The 16,028-nt window shown below is 38.8% G+C and overlaps 1 protein-coding gene and 1 long non-coding RNA gene across 3 annotated transcripts in view; one reads left to right on the forward strand and one right to left on the reverse strand.

The window, feature by feature from the left end:
• chrm2a (cholinergic receptor, muscarinic 2a) overlaps positions 1-16,028 on the forward strand; it is a 78,988-nt gene that overhangs the window by 24,273 nt on the left and 38,687 nt on the right. For both annotated transcript variants that reach the window (XM_017302827.1, XM_008400395.2), the window contains one exon: positions 8,877-9,027. In XM_017302827.1, coding sequence (XP_017158316.1) covers positions 9,019-9,027 — 9 coding nt within the window. In that variant the 5' untranslated portion in view covers positions 8,877-9,018. The remainder of the gene's footprint in view (positions 1-8,876; positions 9,028-16,028) is intronic.
• Positions 1-16,028, reverse strand: part of LOC103459118 (uncharacterized) — a 39,940-nt gene that overhangs the window by 1,878 nt on the left and 22,034 nt on the right. The window lies entirely within an intron of this gene.

The raw sequence follows: 16,028 nt of genomic DNA on the forward strand, positions 1-16,028 counted from the left end.
ACAACCACAGCTGATACAAAGTGCTGTACATTAAAACACAACATAATAAAAAAAATAAAAACTCTTACAGTTTAAAAACAAAAACATACACTCTAAAACTAGATCCCGCAGGAGTTAAAAGCCAAGTAAAATAAATGGGTTTTAAGACGAACTTTAAAAGTGGACAGTGAAGGGGCCTCTCTGACCTGCAAAGGCAAGTCATTCCATAACTTAGGACCTATGACAGAGAAAGCCCTGTCCCCTCTGAGCCCCTCTGATATATATATATCACAATTGTTTGGTTTTTTTATAGTAAGGCTTCACAAATCCAAGTTTATGTGGAATTATTGTCCTACTTTTTATTAGCAAGTATCGCCCCATTAAAATATAAATTTTAAAACTTCCTTGAAGTCAGAATTTTACATGCAGGTTGTTTTTCACTAACTTTAAAATCTAAAATAGAATGCAAGAACTATAGCAAAAAAAAGTTATTACAAAAATGTTTCACTTATGAAGATTTATATCCTATTTAATCTTTATGTTGCCTCAGTTTCTGAGACTGCATTTTAATCAGCTTTTAATTAGGGCTTAATTTTACCAAATAAATTGTCAGTTAAGACCAGCTTTTCCCATAGCGCATATAAATTTTAACTGCATTGTTCCTATAAAACATGTTCACCCCCTTAGATAGTTTATCCTTTTTGTTATTTATAAATTGTGAGCAACATTTTTTTTTTTTACAAACAATTGCCAAACTTTAAAGTGAGCCTGAAAAATACAAACACATTCCTACAAAATAACCAGAAATAGAAACATGTGACATAAAATAAGTGATTGCATAAATATTCAGATTTTATCCGAGTGCAGTGAATGTGTCTCAAGTGATTGTAATATGCAGACAGACGTCTGGAATATCCATTCACTGGTTAATCAGGAATCCTGGCTGCCATCACAGCATAAAGATATCAGAACAATCCATCTACTCAATATAGACACTGTATTAATTTAGAATTAAAAGAATATGAAAGGATTGCGTCTTTACAAGCACACAATGCTTAATTGTAGTTTTTTTTAAAATCCATTAATAATGTACCGAAAAATCTGAAAAAAAAAACTTTAACAAAGGGAACCAGTGGAAGTAAATGCTACCACACCTTTCCATCGATAATGGCTCTGCTCCTTTTCAATAAAACCTAGCAGCAGTTGTTTTCGTGATGCCTAAAAAGCCTCTGCACTGCGATAAGTACTGAAGTGCTGCTGCCATTTGGCAAATGCTGAGGAAGTAAAACATTAATACAAAACGACCGAGTTAAAAATGGCATTTATGATTTATTTAGCATGTAGTTATAGTTTGCACAACAGCCTTTGTTAAGAAGAAGTAGCAGAACATTTGCAGAGACAATTCAGAGTTAGAATGTGATGGAGAGTTTCTCTTGTGTCATTGAAGCTCGGATATAAAAATGGTAAAAACCATAATTGTGAAAGAAAACGGCCTTCTTTTGAGTAGTTCGTGGAAATAATTATTATTGCAGCAAGTCTCGTTTATTTCATTCTTCATAAGTTCAGATTTGTTTCCTTTTTGCAATAAAAAAAGAGTCTCTTGTAAAGCCACTTTTTGATGCTCTCAGTTTTCCAGTATATTACCAGACATGTATGACTCTAACCCTCAGTGGCACCATATGAAAAGGTCCAGTCAGTCGTCTCCAGGATTATTGTTAAATCAAAGAACTGTTGAGTTTCATCTGATCCCTGTTTCTTGGGGGCATTTTGCTGTGAACCTTTTATCTAAGCAAGCCTTGCTTTGATCCCTGCCTCAGTCTAATATGAGCCTGCCTGTTCTCAGAAGTCTTGCTCTGTTTACTTTGAAACATTGCCCTGCACTTTTTTTTCCACAGAAATAATTCTCCTCCTTTGATAGAATTTTGTCCTTGACCAGAAGGAAGGATGAACTATAGATTTAAGGAATTGACTCTGTGGGCTCCTATGTAAGAATAAAGGATATCTTTACCCTTTTCACTTAGCTTAGCATTTTGACAAAATTAAACTGCTTTACATATTATATTGGTGTTTTTCTTGCAATCTGACCTTTAATTAACCCTTTGCAGTCGAGGTCTAAATGGCCATTCCAGTCTCTCTTCTCTGTGCGTCAGCGCTCGCTATGAAGCCATGTAGCGATAGCTAGCAAAACTACTACTAACCCTGCACACACTACGAACTCTAACTAACACTTATAGTCTTAAAAACCCATCGAAACACTCTTAGTAAAATCCACAGCATCGCTGCACCCTAGTCACTTGCCGTATCCAAACCCCCCCCCCCCCCCCTCGTCTCTTTCCGCGTGTCTCCGTTCTACCTAGCAACAGACCGTCAACACATTTTCATTGGTTGTTTCGAAATGTGGTACATTTAGACCCCACAAAATAAGGYGGAAATGATCGATCTTATTTCTGGCTTTATTTTGAAGTAAATAACCACAAAACCAATATAAAAACACCACTTTTATAAAGTTTGAAGTCCGTGCTGTCCAACAGAGTTGAAATGAAAACTCGGTATGCCGTCTGTTATTATGAATCCTTATTAATGCGTCACATGCTTGTACGCCGCACGGCGAGCAGCGAATACATAGGGTTAAAGTCTCTGTACACAGGTCAAGCAAGGTCATTAGGAGAAATTAGTAACAGGGCATTGCTAATTTAACATTTAGTCTCCTTTTTAACTAAGAAATGAAAACTGCTGTGATAAAAATACAGTGAGACTGTTTGACTCCTAGTTGCATCGACATGTACATGGACGTTTTGAGTGGAGTAAAAGTGACGTTTTTGTCTAGAGACGTACAATAATAATGTTCTCATGTCCCAAGATGTGACGTTCGCCTTTTATTTTGAAATAAAATAAAACAATGGGATTGTTGAACAAAGCCGGTTTATCTAGAGGTGAAGTTAAAACGAGCTGGCAGAATTAAAAACAAATCCAGTCAGCAAGAGATGCAGGTGTGGAGGAAGAACTGAGGATGATGGTTCCACTGGGAAACCCTATGCAAGCTCATAAAAACTGTTTGCACAGAGAGAATACAATCACAAACATGCATAATTAGACTACTGACCGTACTTTAATGCAGGAATAAAGGCAGTTGCTGAAAGCCGTTTGGACCAAAACTAATTTTCTTACATACAACTGGACTACAAATCAATTGAATTTCACCTTACCCTCTTTTTGTGTAAATGTTAAAGCCATAATTTAGCTACAACGAGCATTAAAATCTGCTTCTTAATTTAGTGTAGGATCCACTTGTCTTGGAGACTCGGTTCAAACTCCCTTTTTCGTTTTGCCTCTGAGGCTCCACAAGTAATTTATCACAGCTGATACTGCAAGTGTGTTTTATGGCACGAGGACAGCCTTCTGTTCTCAAGAGAAAAGGAAAGTGTGAGCAGCGACACTTTCACAAAGCATGCAACAACGTTCACAACTCCGAACAAAAATGAAACTTCTACTTTTAAACTGACCTGCAAAAGTTGTCATCCTCAAATTTACATTTTTGGATTACAAACACAAGCCTCAGTGTATTATACTAGAAATTCATGCAGACATTATTTAAAGAGGTTTACCATAAACCCACAGCTACAATATGACGGTTTACAACAAAGTATATCCTGGAGTTCGAATGGCCTAGTCAAAGTTTGGCTCTGAATCCAACAGAGAATCCGTTTCAACTTTTATGGCATCTAAAATAATACAGGAATGTTTGCAGATGTAAAAAACCTACTTTAATAGATATAAAAATAGGAAAATTGGTGTGGCTCAAGAACAAATTCCAGATTTAAAAGAATGATTCATGACGCTTCATTAAGTTTGAATTGTGAGGACAAAACCCTTCAAGCAGTTCATCAAAATTCGCTTTCATTCAGAGCCGAATAATGAGACTTGTGAGCTCAGAGTCGCTCCGTTGGGACACAGTGTTCAGAACTGCTGGGGGAAAAGGACAAGAGGAAGATATCGCTAAACAAATTCTGATTTAATTCCTGGTCGCTCTGATCTGAGGTTAAACAGATCCACTAATCTCTCGCTTGCTCATTTGAGGCTGTGAATCCATGTGTGGATTACGTGGAGCGCTCAAGTAAAACGTCTTCAAATGTCAACCCACTAAAAACACGAGTGATGACCACAATAGTCAAGACATTGATTTAATGCATGTTGGCACTTGTCCATGCATGTGTTGGCGTTTAGACTTCTTGTCACAAGAAGAAATATGGAAGATGAATCAATCCGCAATATTGGAACCATAATTCTCAGACACTCCAAAGAGACGCAGAGGCAGCAGAGCATTGATGCATCGACTCTTACATGGGCAGCCGCTCAGACGGTTACATAACCGAGGTTTTTTATCCAGACTCCCGTCCCCCTGCCTGCTGGGATGTTAGCTGGGAGCGGATAATGAAAAGCCAGAACAGATGTCCACTGAGATCTATGACCAGGTCCAGGCTTGTATCAGCAACCCCTCCCGCCTCCTGTCATGATGCTGATGTTGCAATAAAGCAGCGGCCCACTCTTGAACGGCGGAAGGGGGCAAAGCAGTTGCAGTCAAGAGACAAAGACTACGAGGAAACTGCATTACAGACGCTCCCCTTGGAGTTTTAAAAATGGAAACAGTGGAAGGCCCGTGTTATTGCCCGTGCTCTCGATGAGCTCTCTCCAAAGCGCTTTCGACAGTTCGCAGCAGTGCGAACATGTTTTTGTTATTAGACGGTTAAAACGGCGCTCTTTGGGAGATCCTTAAGAGATGCGGAAGTCATCGTACATAAAACAGCAATTTCACAGAGGAGTATTCTGAGGTGAAGTTGTGATATGTGAAGGAAAAAAAGTGGTTTCATTTCCGTGGATATCGCCAACACCTTTCCTCATTTTCCATTACCTGAATGCCACGTCCTTCTGCTCAGCTCTCTGCTTAATGGAGTTGTATTAGATTTAAGTGCTTTGCTGACCAAAAGTGTGACATATTCATTAAAAAAATCCAGAAATATAGCTGAATATTAGTTTTGCCTACATCCAACTAAGAATCTGACTACCTCTGATAAATGGCTGAAATTAATGATCCAGTAATGTAATCTATTAAATGTTTGGTTGAATGGAAGCAGATGGAATAACACATATTTCAAGCCAACTAACTCTACCAATATACATTTTGAAATATCCCTGGAGAATAACAGCACATGTAGCAGATGACTAAAGTGTAAGGAAAATTGCACATGGGTTTTACTGTTCCACTGTAAACACGAATGTTCAAATTGCAATAAAATGCATCAAAATTTGTGGTTGTAATATAAAAAACTTAGTTTAGGTGGTGTGAATATATTTTCAAAACACTGTCCATTAGCCAAAAAAAGGTTTTCCATGCCTGATAATGTTATATAGCTATAAAACATTTAATTAAAATTGCTTTTTGATTCAATGGAAAAGAAAAATGTGCTTTTAAAACAGCATTTTTGTTTTTAAATGCCTGAATACCAACTCAAAATAATTAATATTGAGAGTCACCTTTGACAAGCTTTGTAACATTTACTGTCCGTATTTGAAAGGAAGATTTTAACAACTGGTGCAGTAAAGACAAAATCATTTCATTTCTGAGCTTATAAGACACAATCTGTCAAAAACACCACTATTCTTTACAGTTTCAAAGCTTTTCTAAATTATAATAATGGAATTCAGTCGTCTCAGAAACTAATGGAATTACAAGGACTTCTTTTTAAAAATTCGACAGCACTTAAAGTTTGTGTTTGACACAGGATGGACTGTAAAACAAGACATTTCAGCTGTTATGTGTACGCAAGGGTTCATCTCTTAAGAATCTAAAAGAGCATTTTTTGAGTGAAAACATCTCAGAAGAACCAAGTAGAGAGGAAAAGCAGAAAATAAATATTCCCAGTGTTAGTAATGTTATGCCACTAAGATGTGCAGCTTCAGATTGTAAATCATCACCTTTTTTTATCAATATGCAAATTTTCTGATTTCTAATAGTTTCTGTCATTGAGCTAATTCTTTTCAACAGTTTCCCATCAGGTATTAATTAAACCCACTTTGAAAAATACATCAATAATTAAAAACCAATTTCAATCTGCTGCAAAAATAGATGTTTTTAGCTAAAATCTTTTAAACTTTTTGAGAGGGGTATTGATATTTCTTCATTATTCAAATGTTGAAGTTCTTTCCTAATTTCAATTATTTTATGAAGTGCACCAGTCCCTCCTGCAGCAAAACACATTAACAACATGATCACACCTGTGTGCTTCCGACTGGATTGTTTTCTTAAACTTCCAAACTTATCTCTCGTCTCCTAAATGTAGAAGTTGTCATTGTGGTAAAAAGAAACTTCAATTTTATTTTCATCAAACCACAAATACGTCTACAAATACTAAGCTCTTTGTCCGAACTGCACTGGGAGACATTCCTACAGATATTAAGGTTTTTGTCCAATCTACAATCTGGTCTTCATGTTGTTTTTGGATGAATAGCTTCTTCCTCTCCGAGTACAAACTCAGTATTCAGTTAAATATTAAAATGTTTAAAAGGTACTGCCATTTAAATAAACGGAAATATAAAAGAACATTTTAATACAAATAAAAAAACTGTAATATCCATGTGGAATTTGATTAAGATTAGTTTAAAACATTATTCTGACTTGTTTTTACTTCAGTCTAAAGAGATAATTATTTCTCTATTTTCTCCCAGAAACAAACATCTTGAGCAAGTTCGTTAGGAAGCTTTCCACCAAACATGTAGTGCTCTTTAGTGATGACAGTCCACAGCACAGACTGGACGCTTTATTAAATAAGACTTCCTCTCCCCAGAGGCCCTCCTCGTAGGAGATTAAGGTGATAGAGTGCAGATAAAGACAGACGCTCGGGCCTGGCTGTGCCTTTCTTTTTTTTTTTTTAAACTTGATCTTATTTTTTCCCTTACCGTCACACACACACACACACTAAATCCAGAGTAAATCCACTGCTTACAGCACACAAGATACTCATCTCGGGCCGTGCTACCCAGCAGCCAATCAGTCTGAAGGATATCTATGAGAATTAGGAGTAAATGCAGCACATTCGGTCATGAGGGAATTAACAGTCGGCTGGAAAAGGAGATTTAAATCCGAAGCTACCTATTAGATATTTTAAGTGCTTATCTTTTGAAAACTTTATGAATAATTTTCATCATCTTGCAACAGAATTGCTGGGAGCTTCTACTACATCCTCCTACATGATCAGAGCTCTGAAGTACACTTAAGTTTATGCAGCGTCTGATCAGACTGGCAGCTTTGGGATAATAAATGAATTAGCCCGCCAGAGACAAAGATCATCAGGCAAATTTTGTCCAAGAGGAAATCATACGGACACTGTGCGGTCTACCTACGTCAGACTAAAGTGAAGTTCTTCAAAGTATGAATGTGTTTAACCTGAAATTGCACTGGTGTTTGCTTTCTACATCACCTTTAATACGACTGTCAGTTTTCCGACCACCCAGCAGTGAGTTACATTGTGTTAAGAGCCAACAGCTCCTGTGCCTACACAGAGCAACATGTCATGAGAAGTTATCATCATGGCAGTGGATCTGTTCGCCAGCACAGGCCGGCTTAATGCGGTGCAACGCTGTGTGGCCTTAGGGTTAGGGATTTATCCCATTATCACCTGCTCCTGTCTCTCCCTCCTCGGCTTTGGCACAACTCATTTCTCAGTTTGAGCTCGAAAGCAGCTGCAACACCAATTTATTATTACTTGTTTGTTGCATCTGTTTGCTAGTAGTCTTTTTAATAAAAATGTGTCGGATTTATTAGGCTCCTGCAAATGACTTAAAATAACACTGCCTGTTGGTGCTTCCTCTGTGAAGATGGAGGGCTGCAATAGTTAGACGGCTGTTTCCCATCATGCATGGTGTGTGCGTACAGTGAACCTGGCCCCAAGTGAAAGCTTTCACATTAAACTTGCAGTACGTTGAGATTATACTTAGGACACATCGACTCAGCCACTGTAGCATATTGTGGCCATAGAAATATACAGGAAGTCGTGTGTCACCAGTATACGTATTAAAGGGATACTTTAGTACTTCATATTCTCAGAGAGGGGGAATAAAATGACATTGAATAAAAGTGGTGCCAGAATGGAGCCTTGAGGAATCCCACATTAGTTTTATTGGCTCAAATTTAAAGTTGCCCGAAAGCAAAACAAAACCCCAAAAACAAACAAAAATTTGTCAAATACAATATATTAACCATCTAGACCAGTATCAGACTGTCCATCAAGTCAATAATACTTTGTTTGGGTCAAGAAGATTACCTGTCAATATTTATTTGCCGTCACTTTTTCTTAATTATTACTACTTATGTGTGTCTTTGCAAGCTAGATATGATTTCCTACAACTTATGAAATAATCTATCTATATACACTGTCTCTTTTTTTTTTCAATAATAAAAATATTAAAAAGTGAAAACCAATTTCTGTTGACATTTTGCAGCACTGTTTTTTTTTTTTTTTTAAATCTGCGTCTACCTGCTTATTTACACGGACTAACTCATGCCGAATCATTTCAGTAAACATAATTAACAATAACTGTGTTTCTAGAGTTTGCACAGCTGTGTTCCACGGTTCCCTAAATGAAAGCGCTTTTGGTAATCATCTGTCTCACAGACGATACAATTCCTATTTTTCGCCGTCTCAGAATAGTCTTACTTCACCATGTCCTCATTTCTAGTGTTGATAGTAGGCTGAACTAACCATCTGCTGGCTGTTTATTATTCAGAGGCTAGATAAAAGAGCGGTATCAACCTTTTCATCTAAATTTCAGTAAGAGCTGATAAGGTAGCACTAACGTCCATGTGTCCATTGCTCATGCTGCTTTATCTCCTTTTCTCACAGTGGCCATGGCTATTAACCATGCAGCTGGAGCCAGATACGCCCATCGTTTCCGTCTGTCAGAGAAAAGTCTCGTTGGTGCTACTCGCAGTGCAGGCCCTCTGAATATGCCAGCGAAGCACAAGAAAGCCCTGTGAACTGCTTAATGCTCTCTGTAAGTACAAACACTTCACAGCAACAGACTGTTTACTCACGACACTCAGTCCAAGTCGAGTCCCACTAGAGATCAACTCAACCTCATTTTTAATTTTTAAACGAATCTTTTCCCAATTAGGCTCTTGTTTCTCAAAATATTTAAGGCATCCACAACATCTCTACGTACACAATCATGCACGATTTTAGTTCTAAAATAGCAACATGTTTTTGATGATGAATAATCTTTGCTACAACGGGTGAAGATGCACAGTTCATGGATGTAGTTTTGCACTTCTCCACCTCAATTCTGCTCTTTTATGCACTTAGCCTGCAAATGGTTTCCTGGAATCACTATTAAGTCATTGTGTGTCACATCAACCTGGCACTTAAAAGCTGTTACAAGAGCTCATCCCGATCAGTAGATGCAAATGAGCTCTTTATCATTAGATGGAAAAGTGAGGTGGAAATCCTAAAGGTTTATTATGTGCTAAACAGAGAAAAGCTTGATGTGAGAATGCACCCGATGCATTCTCACATCAGATATTTTCCTTTTTACTCTCAACTTTCTTCCACAAAACATGACAAATTGCTGCTTACCACTCAGGCCAGACTCTAATGTTTTAGGTTCAGAATTTCATCTCGAGTGCTGTTAAAATGAGTGTAATATATTCTAATAAAGTAAGCAGCTCCCGAACATTTTGTTACCTTCTCTCTGGAGGTCAGCTGGGGCCTCTCCCAGAGTTCTGCTTTAATTAGTCAGTTGATGGTTCAGAGATCTGCTTGTACTTATTTTAAGAAGAGCCAAACATTTCCAGTGGGAAAACATTTCAGAAGTGTTACTTGCTGATGTTAGCAAGTGAAAGTGGAAAAGTCCAGCCTGCAAAGAAGCTATTTTAGACTCGTTGGGTGTGGTTTCACTGGCGTATGGGGGATACGACTCCCTTCTCGATTTGGGTTTTGTTACATTCCCAGTTTCTGCAAAACAACTTGCATATTAAAAATAAACACCTGAAAGAAAAACAGTCCCTTTAAAAGCAAGAACAGAATATGCCAAGAGCATTTCCAGTGATGTATATTCTTTTGACTGCTTTCGGTTACATATTTTTACTCAAAATCGACATGTTCCCTTGATGTCGATATTAATTCGCAAACAACTCAAAGACTATATTTCCTCCAGCCTGGATCATTTAGCATTTTTACATATCTGACATGACATAAATATGTTCCTGACACTGAGCATCAGGTTGAGATGTTTCAAAAGCCATCAGATCAGATGTCACTCTGCTACACCAGACAATCTCTGCAGACAAAAAGGAGCACCATGTATAGCTATGAGCAAACACTTGATATGAACAACCTCACTTCTCACTGGAGGATCGTGTCGTGTGTGGACTTTATCAGCATATGTGGCATCTGCACGTACACACACACACACACACGCGCTCTCTCTCACACCACTGTTTGATGCTGTTCCACCAACAACACTGTCAAGAGCGCTCCCTCTTCATCATACTGATGCTGTCCAGAGTCATATCTCAAATGGAGCTGCTGCTCTTTGAACTGAGATTTTATGTAGATGTGTGTGTGTGTGTATGTGTCTGTTTTTTTTTTTTTTATCTCACTACATATCCGTGTCTCATTTGCAGTAGGGTTAATGTCACTTGTGTACGTGTTGTTGAATCTGAGTGAAGAGATTAATCTAATTTTTTACCATATTTATATTGGTATTTTTTTTCAATGATAACCCAATGAACTGCCTGGCCAGTTCAGCGTCTAGCAAATAGAAACTCTTGGCAAAGACTAACACAAGAGAGCAGCGCCTGCATATGAAGGCAAGAGTGGAGAGAAAACAGTCAGAAACTATGATGGGGCCAAGTACTCAAGAGAAGAGACAGAAATGTCTCAGAATAGGTTCACTGCACACTCACTCTTTATCTGGTAGCCAATGCATATGCTCCATTTCACCAAACATCAGCCTGTTGCAGCAGGAGGGAGCCAAGTACGCTCCTAGAATTGATAAATATACATGTCCTAAATCTCCAGGGCAATTAATACAATCGTTTTCTGAGCCGAGCTCCCGAATTCAACTCGGCCGACGCTCTCTACAGGCTTCTTGGATGTTAAGGTGCATTAATTTTCAGGTACGTTAGTCTGAGGCTTGCTTTTATGTATTGGAGCTCTCTTGAAGTCAATGATGGGTCACGCATTGGGATTTCTCAAAGCTTCTGGGAGTTGTATTTGTTGCAGGAGAAACATGTTCAAAAACATAAAACAATATTGGTCAAATTGTAAAAAAAAATTGCTTAGAATTCTCTTTGCACCTCTTCAGAAATATTCTAGTCCACCTTTCATAGCAGCACACCAACACTCAGATTAGATGGAGAATGTCTGCAGACATTTATTTCTCAGTGTTGTCAGTTTCCCCAGTGCATTTAGGTCCAGACTAAGAGTCACTTAAGCATAAGAATATTCTTTGATCTAAATTATTTCATTGTAGCTTTTGGTTTATGTTTAGAGTCTGTATGTTTAGAACCTCTGGCCTTACCAACTCTTGCACCAGCAAACAGGTTTTCTTCCTAAATTGCTCTGAATGAGGTCAGGTAATCGTCCCGTTTGCTCCTATTAGCCTAATTATCTCCATTAAAAAAGGCATTCCCACAATATGATGCTACCACCTCTATGTTTAGCCATCGTTATGGTGTGTTTAGAGGAAAGTGCAAGTTTTGTTGTGCCCAGAGCATCGTTTTACACAAGTTGGCCGTGTTCTTTCCCCACTAGTAACTTTGAAGACTAACTTTCCTCATAACAGTTTTTCATAAAGTTTTTGAGCCTTCAAAAACTTTAAAAATTATTATTTTCCTTCTCCTTCACCATTATCCACCCCTCTCTCTTGGTCTGTTGCATTAAATCTTAATAAAGTACCATGACGTCTGGAGCTGGAGTGTGGAAAAAGTTTAAACTGTCTAATTACTTCTGGAAGGCATACATTTCATTTCGGTTTTCTTGCTTTGCTGCTCCCGCAGAGTTTGTTGTTGTCTTCGGTAAATTGTAAAGCATTTAATTCTTACTCACTTTTTGTTGTTGTTGTTACCTCTGCTGATGTGCTTGAGCCTACAGTCAAATATTGATCAAAACGTTCAGCCCCGGTGTGAGGAGAGAGATGCGGAGAGGGCGAGGGGCTGATATTCAGAGGCATTCGGTTGGTGGGGAAGCAGTATTGATCGCACTTAAAGTGACAAGATCGAGGAGGCCCACTTTGACATGTTATCCCTGCTGCCGCCAACAGACAAAGCGTGGGCCCGAGGAGCCGAACCGATTGATTTATGTGATCATGAATGACCCGAAACCCGTGAATCAGTCATTCGAGCCAATGCAGCTCGAAAAATAAGTCACCAATTTTTCATCGCGCTGTGATAAGGACTGACAGCCTATTTGATTTAAGAGGACAAGTAAATGCTACGGTAATGAATCAGCCTCGTGTACCATCTGACAAGCAGAGGAGTCCTCGCAGCTCTGGCAATTATACCCAGCGTGTGAAGCACACAAAGTGGTATTTTATTTGAGACGGCAGGTATTGCAGGGCAAGTCGATTCAGGCATCTCTGGGATTTTGTTGTGCATAATTCAGCGGTGAGGCATGAAGCTGATATAGCCTCCCCTGGTCTTATGATCATCCATCAGGTAAAATTGCTTTCTTCTAACATTAGGCTGTCAAAGGGAAATAACAAATGTAGCCATGCAGAGCAACACATGATTACAGGGTAATAATGTCCCGAGGTCAGAGGGATGTGACCTGCTTCTCAGCAGCAAGTGAAAAAAATTCTCTGAATAAGACAAGGGAGCCTTTGGAGAAAACTATGGTCTTTATCAGGCTGGCTGTCAGTCAGGGTGCAAAATCTGTTTTTAATGCTCCATGTTTCATTTAACTAAAAACAGTGATTTTTAGGAAATGATTTAAGGCTGTCGTTTGAGGTGGAACTTTTGGACCACTAGTCCAAACCATCTTTTCCCCCCCTCAACATCCCGGAATCGGAGGAGCATTTCGAGACCCACATTTGCTCTGATTGATATTGTGTAAATCCATCACTATAATCTTGCAGGAAATTGCACCGGCTTTTTCTTGGTGTAATCGAGATATGGGTGCACTCTCCCGCCGAGTTAGAAGTTAGAACGAGGAGGGAAATTAAAGAACGTCAAGACTGAAGGGAGGAAAGCGACGACACCGCCACACAAAAGAGAGAGAGAGATGGTTCGGGAGATTATGGAGTATTTTTGAATGGAAGGAAAGCACAAAAATTAATAAATAAATCAGATGCAGTCACTCAATGAAGGAGAGAGGGGAAAAAAGGTCTGACATGCTTCAGTGATTGCAGTTTCTTCCATCCCCGTGTTGCCTGCAGGTCCCTGATTCCATGGGTTGCATAGCCAATTACCCATGAAAATAAGATGGGAAAAACTCGGCTGCAAATTATTAATACACACACAAAAACAAATACGCTGGTCACAGAAATGGGGCAGCACTTGAAAAGACGGGTAGTAAATGAATTTTCATAATGGTGAATGGAAAGAATACAAGAGCGACAATAAACCAGGTAACGGCTTTATTGGAAATTACTTTTCTCCACCGAACGTTCAGATTGCCATAAAAGAAGGACCTGTATAGCTTATCTCAACAAGTACAATATTTGCACATGCGGTTACAGACGCGTTGATTGCATTGTGAGATCTTGGGCTTTGCAAGGAAGGACACAAAAGGACATTTGAATAAATAAAGATTACAAAATGGAGTGGCTGCCTCAGCAAAGAGGGGAACATATTCCGTGCATCAAAGAGTTACGACGGACCTCTTGTATGCTTCACTAGTTATTGCTTTTCCAGCCCAGTCTGCCAATTTAGGTGAATAGCAATGTCTTGCTAGGTTTGATAAGCCCATATGTTGTGTTGTTGGTTAATCATTTCATTGTATTTATTCATTTGCAGCGGCCGAGAATCAAAAAACAAATTTTGTAATTAGGACAACTTTTGTAATCTTTACTGAAATACAATCACAAATAACATTTACACTTATAGAATCCTTTCTTGCTCTCTAAGGCAGATCTATTATTATACAATAGTGATCATCTATAGAGCAAACAATTCATAAATCATGCTTTCAAAAGAGCTAAAATCCTCTGCAGCTTCACCGTATCTGTAATCTATCATTTGTATTTTTTTTTGTGAACTTAGTCAGCACAATGTCAGTGAAGGAAAATGACAAATGAGATGTGCAAAACAGCTCATCCTCTAAAAAGTCCTTTACTCTGAAACAGCACAACTCATGTCCACCGTTTGCCAGCAAAAACTGAAATACTTTGCTAAAAGGCACGTCTGTGTTTGATGAGTTCAATGTGACAGCAGCCTGTTCAGCCCTGGGTACCACAATCTGGGCTGCTGAACAAATAGCACCCTGATGTGCAAATATACATGTACTATAGTATCTGTATGTTCTGGTTCATGTCCATCTATGATCATGTATTTTTGGAGAGCTCCGACATCTCCAAATTCAAGTAGACATGAAAATTAGCAGGTTTTACGTCTCTGGTGATGCTGTTGCATTATTTTAGTTGAGTGTATCAACCTGTGTGTAGCGAGAATCTGACCCCATATAGGTCATTTCCTTTCTTGCTTTTAATTAGGTTGCAAATGTCAACATATGAACTCTTCTCTTCCGCCATGTGCAGCATGGGTGAAGGACTGCTGTTTCTAAGCCTTTGTCACATGTTGACTCGGACAATTAGAGAATGTGGATGGCCCAAAGCTAAGGCCAAGAATAGCTACCTGAGGCGATCCTCACTTCCTGACCTTTATCACTCCCTGAGTGCATTGCAACAGAAGTGGCAAAGGCTTGTCTTGGCAACCAGCAGTTAGGACTACATCACCTGGTAATCATGGCCATGTGAGTTTCCATTGCAAAAATCTTGATGCAATAATAGCGCGAGTCTACTGCGATGTGATTAATCATGTTTGAATCGTCATCAGGCTGTACTCATTGTGCTTCCAGCTGGAAATGTGTTGCCTAATCCTGCTTCATCCACACATACAGACCGACAAATTTTGTATTTTCCCAGATCTGTGTGAATTGTGTTGCAACAAATCCAATGAATAGGTTACAAAAGCAATAGGAATTATTCATGTCATATGTTATACAAGATGGTAACATAAAAAGAACACAATAACGGTTCTCAAATGGAAAAATCATTCATGTCTACTGCTATACAGTACATTATCTTTTTACACAATTAATAAACCCGGTATGATTGCTCTGAGTTGCTTTAAAAATATCAAACACTCACTCCTATGTAATTTTTTTAGCAGTTTTATGTTGGTCAACTGTGGTCTAATGGCAAAGACGGTGTACACCTTTTCATCATGTCTTGTTGCTTCATAATAGATTCACTTCAGCTCTGCTCTTAAATTGATTGGGGGGGGTGAGGGAAGAGAAAAAAAAATCATAACTGGAAGTTGTTTCCATTGCAATTTTGAAGACAGTTTGTCTCCAAAGTTTCCAAAGTGGAATCCGACTGATACAGGTGGTGACCAAAACTGGTCCTCAGGGGGCAAATATGCTGCATGTTTCAGATCTTTCCCTGGTCCAACACACCTGAATTCAATAACATCATTAGACTCTGCAGAACTTCGGCATGCTCAGGAGGTAGTTGGACCTACTGGCAGGACATTGGCCCTTGAGGACTGCAGCTGGATCCCCATGGCTTATACCCAAGTGCATAATTAGCTTTAAAGGGGAACTGATCTAGTGTCCTGGGTACTTTCGTCATATAGTTTTTATGTTATGTTCAGAAACTCCTGCTTCCTCCCACAGCACAAGAAACATTTATTACCAGGTTATTTTGTCTTCGTGTTCACCTAATTACTCTTTGACGTGAGTGTTGTCGAGAAAAGTCGAGCTCATCCCACTTCCCCATGCTGGAGATTTTAGTTTAATAGTAATAATAAATAAAATTACCGTAAAATTAATGACATA

The sequence above is a fragment of the Poecilia reticulata genome, linkage group LG23, assembly GCF_000633615.1.
Source record: "Poecilia reticulata strain Guanapo linkage group LG23, Guppy_female_1.0+MT, whole genome shotgun sequence".
Lineage (NCBI taxonomy): Eukaryota > Metazoa > Chordata > Actinopteri > Cyprinodontiformes > Poeciliidae > Poecilia > Poecilia reticulata.